Source organism: Mesoplodon bidens (assembly GCF_964165515.1).
Source record: "Mesoplodon bidens genome assembly, chromosome: 3".
Lineage (NCBI taxonomy): Eukaryota > Metazoa > Chordata > Mammalia > Artiodactyla > Ziphiidae > Mesoplodon > Mesoplodon bidens.
The window spans coordinates 86,687,424-86,701,519 of NC_138178.1; the positions used below are offsets into that span (position 1 = coordinate 86,687,424).

Consider the following 14,096-nt stretch of genomic DNA (forward strand, 5'->3'; position numbering starts at 1 on the left):
GAAGGGAAGTGAGAACTGGCAGCACAGGATAAGAATCAGATTATGAGAAAAAGAACTGTGGAATTCTCAGGCTTTACTGAATACACTTTTAAATAATCCAAATCTTTCATAGTAAGAATGTGTTTATACAACACCATTAGTCATAGAGCCAAAAGGTGGAAATGACCCAAATGCCCATCAACTGATGAATGGATAAACAAAATGTAGTATATCAATACAGTGGAATATTATTCAACCATAAAAAGGAATGAATACTGATAACATGTTACAACATGGATGAACCTTGAAAACATTATATTAAGTGAAAGAAGACAGTCACAAAAAAAATACATTATATGATTCCGTTTATTTGAAATGTCCAGAATAAGCAAATCTACAGAGACCAAAAGTACATTAGCAGTTGTTTAGGGCTTTCGGGGGATTGGGGAGGTGATAGTTTAAGGGATGCTGGGTTCTTTGATGCGGGGGGGGGGAGGGGTGGTGATGAAAATGTTCTAACTTTGATTATGGTGATGGTTGCACAATCCTGTGAATACACCAAAAAACATTTAATTGTAAAATCTAAACAAGTAAACTGTATGGTATGTGAATTACATATTAATAAAGCTGTTACCAAAAAAATAATAATAATCCAACAGTTTAAAACTTAATCCCAAAGAGAAGGAACAGAATGCAAAGAAATTTAGAACAGTGGTTCTAAATGCAAAGAAATGCTAAGAATGCTAAGAATGCAAAGAAAGAACAGTGGAATCTGAAGTAGTCTTACAGTACAGGGTGCAAGACTGGGATGCAAAAAAAAATTAGAGTTTCTATTTCTATTTGATTTTTTAAAATGAATGAAAAAGAAATTAAGTTTACTAAATAAAATATATAACGTGGTTGACTAGTCCCTTTACTCAGAGGGTCATGTGTTCTGTGAAGCTGAAGAGGCATTGCCAACTAAAAATTGGCACTTGCCATCTACCTCTACAAGGATTAAATCACAAGCTACTGTGACTGCTGAACTTCAACACATCCTGAAAGGAGTTCAGGGTGGAAATCAGGAATGAGGCACTCTGTGCTCTGGTAAAAACCAGCAGAACAGGCCTTCAGATAGTTAGATATCATCAGGAGAAGATTTTAAGAGCCCAATTCTTGCATCTCCTCATATCTAGAAAAGCACTAAAATCCTTCATGGTGACATCTGCTCCTTGTGACTATCAGCAACCTTCTGCAAAAATGTGTGCTTGACTGCATATGTCCCCCTTCACCAAAATCACATATATACAGATATTCCCCCCTACCTCTTCAGAGCAGTTTCTCAGAGCTATCTGAAATGCTGCTTCCCAGGCTATAGTCCTCATTTTGCCCCAAATAAAACTTTTTTTTAATATTATGTTTTTTTAAATTATTTATTTAGTTATTATTTGTTTGTTTGGCTGCATTGGGTCTTCGTTGCTGCACGTGGGCTTTCTCTAGTTGCGGCGAGTGGGGGTTACTCTTTGTTGTGGTGCACGGGCTTCTCATTGCAGTGGCTTCTCGTTGTGCAGCACAAGCTCTAGGTGTGCAGGCTTCAGTAGTTGCAGCATGTGGGCTCAGTAGTTGCAGCACGTGGGCCCTAGAGCACATGGGCTTCAGTAGTTGCAGCGCATCGGCTCAGTAGTTGTGGTTCGCAGACTCTAGAGCTCAGGCTCCATAGTCATGGCACACGGGCTTAGTTGCTCTGCAGCATGTGGGATCTTCCTGGACCAGGGATTGAACCTGTGTCCCCTGAATTGGCAGGCAGATTCTTAACCACTGAGCCACCAGGGAAGTCCCCCAAATAAAACTTAATAACTCTCACGTTGTGTATTTTTTTCAGTCGACAGCATCCTGCAGAAAGAGCTGGAGTTCCAAAAAAGACAGTCTGATCTTGGGGCCCTCATGCATTTTTTTCCCCTTTCAGCATATTGCAGCATCTGACAAGTAAGGTGGGTTTATAGATATACTATCTAGATTTAACTGAACTCACCCCTGATAAAATGAATAAGTGGCTGAAACATTGCTTGAAGTTAATAACCGTATTAAGTGAAAAAAAAAAAAGGAAATGGCAAAGTGCACACTTACCTGACTATTATATGAGCTCTTCTGTAGCTAGCACAGAACACTAAACATTAACAATAAATATCTGTTGCAGGAATAAATATTGTAAAGGTAAGAAACAACTTTAAGGAAATTAAGTAAACAATTCTTCACTTTTAGTATATGTTGCCATAATCCCCCTTCTCACAGGGTAACTACAGAAATATTGAGCATTAAGACTAAAATGACATAAAATGGAAACAGAAGAATATATGACATTCATGAGTAGTCTAAGGCCGTGTTGGTCTCCATAATAAAAAATTACATTTCTTTCTGGTAACTAAAGACCCACTGTTTGCTGGCTCAAGGGTGAAAAAGCATTCGCAAGTTTCAGTAAGCTGTAATATTGTCGACTGTCATGTGACAGTCATACACCAGGAAGTAGGAAGAACTTTAGGACAATTTTAGAGAAAAAAGTTAACAGGGAAAAAAACTTAGAAACAGCAAAGGGGGAGCAAAGCCAACCTTAGAAAAGCTATAGGGCTAATACACAGCAGGTGGAGGCTTCATTCTATGAGATTTCTGTCCTATGTCAGAAAGAAGTACTTCCACGAAGTATTTGCAAGATGCCCTCAAATGAAAATATCCTCCACTTGCTATCACTTAAGCTGTTAGTTATTCCGTAGCTAGCTACTGGCAGCAGATTAATTCCCTACGTGACAAGGCATAGATTACATGATTTGTTTAAAAGGATGCAGAGACCAAAGGGGTTTTTTGTTTGGGGGGGTCGTTTTTTGTTTGTTTTTGTTTTGGTGTATTTGATTGTTTTCAATGAATATTTTAGAAAGGGGACTTTAAAAAGCACTATCGGCTAGCAGGCAAAACAAAGAAGAGATTCAAAGTTAATTTGGGTTTTGCTGCTAAAGCCCAGCAGAGTGTCCCACCCTTCTGCAAGAAAAAGGTAAAAGAAGGATCTGCATGGATGAAGCAAGACACACAAGGTTGAACAGTGCTTGCGGCGCGGTCTTCTTGCAAGTCCAGCCAAGTGGCCTTATAATATCCCAAAGATTCTTTCTGCTCCCGGGGGCAAAAAGCTGCGCCTCAGTGAAGGGCCAAAAGGCCTGACACCATCTACATCTATCCAACCCAAGGGATCCCAAAGCGCGGCATCTCCTCTCCCCCACCTGGGATGTTCTGCCACCTGGACTCGACGCACGGCAGGGCCCTCCGTAGCCATAGTTCGCTCATCTTTCTTTATCTCTGCAGTTTCAACCCGCGAAGCAAGGCTTCCGAGGTAATCACGAGACATCTGAAGCAGGAGCCCTTTCTTCCAGGCGACGCCGGCACTTACTCCGCGGAAATCCTGCCTCTTCGCTGAGGTGGCTGCTTCCAGTCGGCCCCGCCCGTGGCTCCTCCTCCCTGGGCTCTGAGGCTCGGAGCCTTCCCAGCCTCTGTCAGGTACTGCCACCGTGCTGCTCTGAGCCCCCGGGGACCCGGGGCGCGCAGGAGCCCCTGATCCGAGCAAAGCCGAGGTTTTCTTTCTGCGCCCTGGGCTCTGGGCACGTCTGAGCACAGAATTACAACCTGGCACCTCAGTTTGCCTTTTTTTCTTTCTTTTTTTTTAAAATTAAGTTAGGGGTCTTTTTTTTTTCTTTAATGACCAGCAGCAACTCCCCCCAATCACAGTAAAATATTTAGTTATTGCTTCTTAAATGGATTATTTCAAAAATCAGGCAATATAAAATTGATGCGGCGCTTGATTTAAACATATTTGCATTTATTTCCATAATAGAGGAATTGGTGGGCCTTCCTAGAACATACGTAATAGTGAAAAGAAGAAAATGCATGTCTATCAAACTGCAAGATACTCTTAGCATCCAGTTCAACACCTTGATTTTTCAGCTGCCTAGAGAAATCCCAGATACCCTATCTCAAGAAGCACACCACCTCCACCCACCTCATCACTCTACCATATTACTGTTGTCTTTCCTTCATTGTTCTCACAAGTTCTGCATATTTATTTTATGTATTTATTGTCTGTCTCACCACTTCCACCATCACTACCACTAGAAGGTAAGCAATTTGAGAGTAGGAACTGTGTACCCCCAGCACCTAGAACAGTACTTGGCACACTGGTTTTTAATCAATAGGTAAGATGAGCTGAATGAATGACTGGAAGGTAAAATGACTCGCCTAAGGTCACACTGTTAATTGGTAGCAAAACTTGAATTAAATTTCAGGTCTATTAACTCTCTAGTGTACTTTGTACCTCAGAATGCTGAGACTAAACCCAAGTGAAGCCAGCTACCAATACACCTATCCCAAGGTTTCCTAGTTGAGGAAATTTAGGCCAACATGCCCAAAACACTAAGGGTACAGGCATACCCCAGAGACATTCAACAAGTTGCCACTGCAGAACTTCTATATGTGTATGCTGGGGAAGGGGAAAGGGGAAATGATGGCTAAAGTGTGAACTGACAGTAGCAAAGGTAAGCTAAAAGGGTTGCAGCCCCTTGGCACATCCCTGAGTTATCACTGTAAATGAAACAACATGGAAGCAACGTTACTCTGGTCTCAGGGCTACTTTCTCACTATTATTTCAGTCCCTCCTTATCACTTTCAAATGAAGCGATTGTATCTCCTCTTTTTGAACCCCAATAAATCCCAGTAGGATGCTTATTGTGGTTTACTCTTGAGTAAGAGGAGACATCATTGTCACTTCTGTAAATAGGTTTGAATGTGGAGAGAACTTAAGTGAGAAAATATGTAAAACTTTTAGGAACATCAGTAAATATGGAAAAGGAAAGATCATTTTTTATTCAGATATATTTCTAACATACCTTTTATGGTCATTGAAAAATAATTAAATTTTGAAGCTCTGGAAGTGCTGTTTTGTTCTTTTTTTAAATCATCCCAAACAAGCTCATTTCACACGGTTTGCTTGTTCCCGAGGCTTGCAGGATCTTACTTCCCTGACCAGGAATTGAACCCAGGCCCATCAGTGAAAGCACCGAGTCCTAACCACGGGACCGCCAGGGAATTCCTTTCCGGCGCTTTCACTGCCGGGGGCCTAGGTTTGGGGTTCAATCCCTGGTTGGGGAACTAAGATCCTGCAAGCTGTGCAGCACAGTGAAAATTAATTAATTAATTAACAAACTAATTAATTAATTTAAAAAGAAAGAAAGAAAACAGTGACTATGAACACTCTGGTTCATAAAAGAATATTTTCTATTAAATGTGTATTTGATGGCCTAATATTAACTTTGCTAAATGAAACCTGATAGCAAATCATTAATTTGGATCTTGTATCCATTTCTATTGCAGTCTCAGCAAAACTGATACAGACTAGAAAGCACCTTATAGAGCAACTAGTAAAACTCCCTTTTTCTTTTTTTTGTGAAACGCGGGCCTCTCACTGTTGTGGCCTCTCCCATTGCGGAGCACAGGCTCCGGACGCGCAGGCTCAGCGGCCATGGCTCACGGGCCCAGCTGCTCCGCGGCATGTGGGATCCTCCCGGACCGGGGCACGAACCCGCGTCCCCTGCATCGGCAGGTGGACTCTCAACCACTGCACCACCAGGGAAGCCCAAAACTCCCTTTTTTGAAATGATGGACTCAAAGTGAAAGAGTAAGGGCTGGAATCAAAACCCAGGTCCTAGACTCCTAGCCCAGCCTACTCTGAATGTGTGACCTCTGATGAGACCCCAGTGAAGTATGCTTAAAAAAAATTATTGAAACAATTAGTAATTTTTGTCCACAAATTAAAATGTGTACATTGTAATTTTAATAAAACGCTGCTCTTAAAATAACCTATTCTCAAACTGCTAGAGAACCCAAAATAGAAACCAAAAGCTAAAATTAACATTACCTTCTTATACTATCTTCCTTATGCCAGGCTTCCTTATATGTAAGTAAGCACTTGACATATATTATTACCTCTTTAAATCTTCCCAACAACCTTATGAAGTGAAAAAGTATTGTTCTTTTGCCAATTTTAAAATACTACTTTGGTTCTTATTAGATATATCTGATAGTGAAAATGTTTAATGTCTAAATTTTACAAAATTTTTATTTTCACAAATCTTGAACCTCTCAGTTCTTTATTTTCTGCATATGGACACACTTACAATAAGGTTTAGAGTCTAAATTATAAACTAACATAGTATTTCATGATGGATTCCCTTTTTTAATATTTATTTATTTATTTGGCTGATAGATTCTTAAACAGAAACCTAATTAACAAACTTGATATTGTTTCTCCTCAACTGACATTAGTTTCTGTTCAGATAAAATATTGTAGCAAACAAAATAAAACAAACACCAAAATGAAACAAAACAAAAACTTGATCCAAAGTAAAAGTAGGAGACTTCCCTGGCAGTCAGTGGTTAAGACTCCATGCTCCCAAGGCAGGGGGCTCGGTTTCAATCCCTGATCCCTGGTTGGGGAACTAAGATCCCACATGCCGCAAGACGCGGCCTAAAAAAAAAAAGTAAAAGTGTGAGTGTTAGAGGTCCACAGACCTAGCTAACTCCTACATATGTTTATGTCTCAGCTTAAAAATCACTTCCTCCAGGAATTTTTTCCTATTCCCTGTCCCTTCCTCTACCTTCAAAACAGTCTCGGGCTTCCCTGGTGGCGCAGTGGTTAATAACCTGCCTGCCAATGCAGGGGACACGGGTTCGAGCCCTGGTCCAGGAAGATCCCACATGCCACGGAGCAACTAAGCCCGTGCGCCACAACTACTGAGCTTGCACTCTAGAGCCCTTGAGCCACAACTACTGAGCCTGTGTACCACAACTACTGAAGCCTGTGTGCCTAGAGCCCGTGCTCCGCAACAAGAGAAGCCTCCACGATGAGAAGCCTGCGCACCTCAATGAAGAGTAGCCCCTGCTTCCTGCAACTAGAGAAAGCCCACACGCAGCAATGAAGACCCAATGTGGCCAAAAATAAATAATAAAATAAAATAAATAAATTTATTTTTTTAAAAAAACTAAGTCTCTAAGATCACAGATCATTTATCTGAAAAAAATGTTATTTCTGTGTTTAGTCTGTACAACTTCTGGAAAATACTTTCTATCTTGATTTATATATAATCAAAAAATATTGTTCACAATTGGGAGAATCTACTTCAGTAACCTATTTTGGGTATTTTCTCATTATGGTAAATAATATAATTATTTAATGTCTTATTTATAATATGCCGTATGTTCCTTATTCACCTGTATATACAATAGATACATCTCTCTAGCATATAATCTTTTAAATAAAGGCAAAAGATACATTCATGATTCAGAGAAATGTATATTTATGTAGTTAAATATAGCATGCTGATCTTTTATAAAGCAATATAAAAGGAACAGAAAGTGTGCAAAAATGGTTTAACAGAATATAGGATGCGTTGCAGAGTGAAAAACAACAATGCCTCTAGGCGCCTTTATTGCCCAGTCATAGCAATTATCATACCAGGACAGTTATTACTTGTGTGTTTCCTTATCTATCTGGTCAAGAGCCTTGCTACTCAAAGTGTGATCCTCAGCATCAGCATCACCTGGAACTTATTAGAAATGCAGAATCTGGGGCCCAGGCCAACTCAATCAGAATCTACAATACAAATATGTAATTTTAAATTTCTATAGCCATTTTAAAAAGAGTAAAGCTAAATGAATTTTAATAATATATTCTACCCAATATGTCCAAATATTATTTCAAAATATAATCAATATAAAAAGTTATTGATATTTTACCTTTTCATAGGAATTCTCTGAAATACAGTGTATATTTTACACTTACAGCACATCTCAATTCCAACTAGAAAGAAGTGGATGCTGTATTAGACAGCAAAGATCTAGACCATAAGATCCTTGAAAGCAGGAACTGTTTTATTCTGGTTTTATAGACTCTGGTTCAGTGTCTAACAGGCACTCAAGGAATGTTTAATGAAGGAATACATTAATGAACTTGGATTAAAATGGTTCAACCACTTACTAACTTTGTGACCCTGGGCAGGTCTGAAATTTTTCCTCCATAAAGGGGAGATAAAATACCTACTTCATGGAGCTGTTATGAAGATTTTAAAAACCATCCCAACCTTCCCTCCAGTCATTCTCTATTCCCTAAATCTGGTTTGTTGTCGTTATGGTGATCTGACATTACATTAATTATTTATTCATGTTTGTATCTATTATGTCTCCACCATTAGACTTTACATTCCATGTTTCATCCATTGTTCTATCAGCATTCATTCACTTAACAAATGTTTATCAGGTGCTACTATGTTCTAAGCACTATTCCAGGCACTCAGGATACAACAATAAACATAAACAAAAAGGTCCTGTTATTATGACAAATCAAAATTTAATAAAAGAACTTACTATAAAAATTGATACAAACTCTGCATATAATACACATTCCAACAAGAAAATGAAATCTGATGAGCAAAAATTTAGATTAACTTGATTTTGAAATTAGAAGTTTGCATTTCAAGCTTAAAGTATATATTAGATGGGCCAAATTGCAGATAAATTGCCCCAATTTAAAACTGTATGTATGGGGATTTCCTGGTGGTCCAGTGGTTAGGACCTGGTGCTTTCACTGCCATGGTCCACTTTCAATCCCTGGTTGGGGAACTAAAAAACAAACAAAAACACAGAGTGTGGTCAAGAAAAACTATATGTTGTTTTCGCTTTTCACTGTCTTGACCCAGAAACTAAATATAGTACCAAGGCTGTTCAAACTTGACAATATTTTCTACATCTTATCTTGTCATAACCATTCAGTGTTGCCCAACTCAATAAGTTATGATTATTACCTTAAGTGATTTGTTTATTTTTTAAGAATAGGTTTGGAAGGGATCTCAGGTGACTGGCATAATTCAAGGATTTATTTTTCTAGGAAAAAACTGAGCTAGTCAAAACAACTTATAACATCTAAGCCTGTTGCTTTTTTTTTTTTTTTTACTTTTTTTAATTTTTTGGCCATGCCATGTGGTATGTGGGATCTTAGTTCCCCAACCAGGGATCGAACCTGTACCCACTGCAGTGAAAGCTCAGAGTCTTAACCACTGGACCGCCAGGGAAGTCCCAAGCATGTTGCATTATAATGAGAAACAGCTTTTTTTTTTAATTTTGATTCTCTGATAAATCCATAAAACTAAATCTAAGCCATAATGCAGCAGTAATAGTATTAATAACTCATCGGAATCCAGAACACTGAGGTCTCAAACTAAGTCTCTAGTTGAGGGTAGGATTGAGAGTAGGGATGAAAGATTGGGGTAGAGAAAAGATAGGTACAGATTCTGAGAAGTAGGAAAAAGCTGAAGGAAATAGGGGAAAGCTCTGGTTTAAAAGAAGTCAAAAACGATAAACAGGCAATCTCTGGAATCTGAGATAGTCAAAACAACCTATAACATCTAAGCACGTAGATGACTTATGTCAATTGTCAACTGAAGACTGTGTTGCTTTAGCTCACAGGGGAATCACAGGAGGATTAATGCAAAACATACTGAAAGAACTTACTGATTTCAGTAAAGAAAAGAAACAAAAACAATTTGGAATTACAGTATAACTGTGTCAGCTCCCTACTTTGCCTCCGCACCACACGTCTTGCTGAAAAGGGCGCTCAGGGACTTCCCTGGTGGTTCAGTGGTTAAGATTCCTCGCTTCCTGGACTTCCCTGGTGGCGCAGTGGTTAAGGATCCACCTGCCGCATAGCACAGGGAGATCAGCTTCGTGCTTTGTGACCACCTAGAGGGGTGGGATAGGGAGGGTGGGAGGGAGACACAAGAGGGAGGAGATAGGGGGATATATGTATATGTATAGCTGATTCACTTTGTTATAAAGCAGAAACTAACACACCATTATAAAGCAATTATACTCCAATAAAGATGTTAAAAAACAAAAAAGGATCCGCCTGCCAACGCAGGGGACATGGGTTCGAGCCCTGGTCCAGGAAGATCCCACATGCCGCAGAGCAACTAAGCTGGCATGCCACAACTACTGAGCCTGTGCTCTAGAGCCGCGAGCCACAACTACTGAGCCCGCATGCCACAACTACTGAAGCCTGAGCGCCTAGAGCCCGTGCTTCGCAACAAGAGAAGCCACCACAATGGGAAGTCCGCACACCACAACGTAGGGTAGCCCCGACTCGCCACAACTATAGAAAGCCATGTGCAGCAACGAAAACCCAACGCAGACAAAAATTAATTAATTAATTATTTTTTTTAAAAAAAACACTCCATGCTTCCACTGCAGAGGGTACAGGTTCCAACCCTGGTCGGGGAAGTAAGATCCCTCATATGGTGCAGCTCCCCCCCAAAAAAAGTGTTCATTTCACAAAACTAGGGAGGTATGGTCACCATTTTGAGTGGGAATAAAAATGAATAGGCATTAGAGTTACAAAAATGGCAAATAACATTGCTAAAATTGTGTACGTGCATTTTACAAGAGACATTTTTCCAAGGCCCAAGTCAATGTGAAAAATGGAAACTCCTAGCCTGCCTACTTATCCTTTACTTGCTTTATCCTTTAATTGCTGTAATTCCCACTACGCAATTTTAGAGATAAAAGATGTAATTGTAGTGTAGAGCATTCTGAAGGAATACTATGAGTAGTTGATTTAGTTAAAAATGGTACATGTACTGAGTACTTGTACTGTACAGTACATGTACTGTAAACACCATGTAGTTACATATATCATTTTATTTAATCTGAAGAGAGTGAAGCAGATTAAAAGGACAACTAACAAGGCAAGGGCATCAATCTATAAGGTGGATATGTAATGAGATCATGCAAACTGTATTTATCAGAGCTCCTCTCAGGAAAGAGTGGGTATTAAATGTAGGTGGAAATAACATTTTGATAAGCCATTTAGGTTGGTTGGTAAAATCAAGGGATATGCTCCAACAACAGCAGATAGTCAGCAATTTGCCTTTGAAGGAGAGAAAATTCCTTCCCTGAGTGAAGTATGTAATTTATGCTACAGCTGATTGCATGACACAATGTTGTACTGTTTACTCCTCATTTTACTTTTTTTAAAATATTTATTTATTTATTTGGCTGTGCCGGGTCTTAGTTGCGGCATGCAAGATCTTTAGTTGCGGCATGTGAACTCTTGGTTGCAGCATGTGAGAGCTAGTTCCCTGACCAGGGATCCAGCCTGGGTCCCCTGCACTGGGAGCATGGAGTCTTAGCCACTGGACCACCAGAGAAGTACCCCCATTTGACTTCTAGATCCATTTTTCACCCTTCTCTACCCTCCCGGAAGCTGATGTCTAAGGACTGTACCTGGGCTCCTTTACCCTCTGGCTTCCGGTTGGGGTTGGTCACTGGTAGGATATTAGAGGATGGTAAAACAGAGAAGCTGAGATATTTATCACTCCCCACACACACACGAGTTCACACACCCTACCACAACTTTGCCATAGTTGTGACAGTAGCTATGTTTCCCTATAACCACAGCTGCTGTTGGAGGGTGCATCCTCTAGGGCTCCCACTCTTGCTGGGCTCTGGTAAAACCATTTCTTCCCTTTGCCCCTTCAAGCCTTCAAGAAATGGGATTTCCAGCCTGTTGCTAGTCCCTGTGTGTTTCACCATCCTTGTGGGTTCCCTCAACCCTACCCCATCTCTGTAAGTAGTTCCTTCAGAAACTCTTTTCAGTTAACGTCCCCACCCCAACTCCAGTATGCTATGAGTTTCCTGTCCAGATCTTGACTAACACAAAAGGAGTCCTCCTTTTCTGCCCTTCTAACATACGATGTTCAGCCTAAGTAAATGTAGTAAAAAAAATTTTTTTTAATGTTTTAAGGTAATTTTTCTGAAAGCTGCCAAATCATGAGCTTGTTTGGGGTAACCATATGTCTCAATCCAGCACTGGGGAGTCATGAATGCTAGATCATGCTTAAATATATCATGCTTTCACTGAGCATGCTGCCTTTCAGAGGTAAGTAAAATAATTGTGTCCTCAAGGAGCTTTCAGCTTAATAAAGAATAAATACAAAATAATCATAATACAGGATAACATAAAATTATCAAAAATATACTTTTAAAGGGTCAAATTCTGTTGGGAATTAAATGGTCTATTATCTTTCACAAAACTGCCAAGACTATTCAATAGAGAAAGGATCTTTTTTTTTTGACAAATAATGCTGGAACAATTTGTTATCCATATGCAGAAAAATATGAACCTCTACATTTACCTCACAGTATATACAAAAATTAAACTTGAATTATATCATAGATCTGAATGTAAGAATTAAAACTACGTAAAACTTCTAGAAGAAAACAAAAGAGAAAAATCTTAGTGCCCTTGGGTATGGCAAATGTTACTTAAATACAACAAAAAGTATAAAGAACACTTACAACTCAATGGTAGTAAGACAACCAATTAAAACACGGGCAAAAGGGTGCCCAGTTCAGCAGCACATATACTAAAGCAACCTAAATGTTCATCAACAGAGGAATGGATAAAGAAGATGTGGTACATATTACAATGGAATATCACCCAGCCATAAAAAAAGAACAAAATAATGCCATTTGCAGCAACATGGATGGACCTAGAGACTGTCATACTGAGTGAAGAAAGCAGACACAGAAAGACAAATATCATATGATATCGCTTATATGTGGAATCTAAAAAAAACAGTACAAATGAACTTATTTACAAAACAGAAGTAGAGTCATGGATGTAGAAAACAAACTTATGGTTACCGGGGGATAAGGGGGAGAGATAAATTGGGAGATTGGGACTGATGGATACACACTACTATATATAAAATAGGTAACTAATAATAACCTGTTGTATAGCACAGGGAACTCTACTCAATACTCTGTAATGGCCTACATGGGAAAAGAATCTAAAAAAAAAAGAGTGGATATATGTATAACTGATTCACTTTCCTGTACACCTGAAACATAACATTGTAAATCAACTATACTCCAATTAAAAATTTTTAAATTATTTAAAAAAACACAAAGACAAAAACAAATGATTACAAAAAAATCCAGGGACTTCTCTGGCGCTCCCAATTCAGGGAGCATGGGTTGATCCCTGGTCGGGGAACTAAGATTCCACATGCCGCAGGAACAAGCAAACAAAAAAAAGCAGTTACTGCGTTAAGTGCCAAAATGGAAAAAAAAAAAAAAATCCAGTCTGCAATTCCTCTTCCTGGACTTTTTCCTAAGAAACAATAAAGTGACAATGATACTCGCTCCAGAATTGTTTTAAATGGTGGTACTGTTGCAATATTCAAAATGTGTAACAATAATAGCATGCTTAAGTATATTACGGTGCATTGGTACATTCAACCAAGGGCTTATTATGCCGCCATTAAAATAATCATTGTCAACAATATATTGCATACATTGTCCTATGCTGTTACATAACTAGGTGCAGAAAGAATCCGAAATTATATCTGTGCTATAGCTATATAAAATTTGTGAATTCAAGTGGACAAAACTGGAAGTTTATATGGAAAATGCTGTTTGAAAAGCAGTTTTTCCCCCTTCATTTCAATTTCATTTTTTATTTCGAAGTCTACTAATGATGTTGTGCAACAATAATGCATTTTTTATAAAAACAGTCGTTAGCTGTTACCTTAATTCGGTCCCACAGGCAGTAAAGGTTAGTTTATAATTCGTTGAACAACTGAATAAGACTTCAGATGCCTCCATTGATTGATACTTTACTAATTTGGGATATCCACAGAGTCGTTCTGCCGACTACAAATATAACAAACATTACGTGTAAATCGTGCTGCTGAAAGGTTTCCAAACATCACATGACCACCCACCAAAATGTGTGGGCTAAATGCACATCGATAATCATGGCAAAAATAACTACCTGTCACATAGGATGGGCATGTCAGACTTTTCTCCGCGAAAGGCTGCTGGTCCCAAGCTGCCTCTTACTTTCACCAGAATGAAATGGTTCCAGAATCCCAGGCAAGGGAGGATACTGTTCCCTTGCCCAGGAGGCTGGAAACTGCTAGTTGTGAGCGCAAGGTTTCCAAGGCCCCTCAGCCGAGATCCGCAACACTCGAGGATTCCCTAGTTGCTAGGTT

The 14,096-nt window shown here is 39.3% G+C and overlaps 1 protein-coding gene across 4 annotated transcripts in view; it reads right to left on the bottom strand.

Annotated features, from left to right (window-relative positions):
- GALK2 (galactokinase 2) overlaps positions 1–14,072 on the bottom strand; it is a 136,362-nt gene extending 122,290 nt beyond the window's left edge. For 2 of the 4 annotated variants that reach the window (XM_081229393.1, XM_081229391.1), the window contains exon 1: positions 3,225–3,386. In XM_081229393.1, coding sequence (XP_081085519.1) covers positions 3,225–3,349 — 125 coding nt within the window. In that variant the 5' untranslated portion in view covers positions 3,350–3,386. Of the gene's footprint in view, positions 1–3,224; positions 3,387–13,630; positions 13,756–13,876 lie in introns of those variants that run through there. The other 2 variants (XM_081229392.1, XM_081229394.1) reach the window with 2 other exon arrangements.
- Positions 14,073–14,096: the final 24 nt, after the last annotated feature.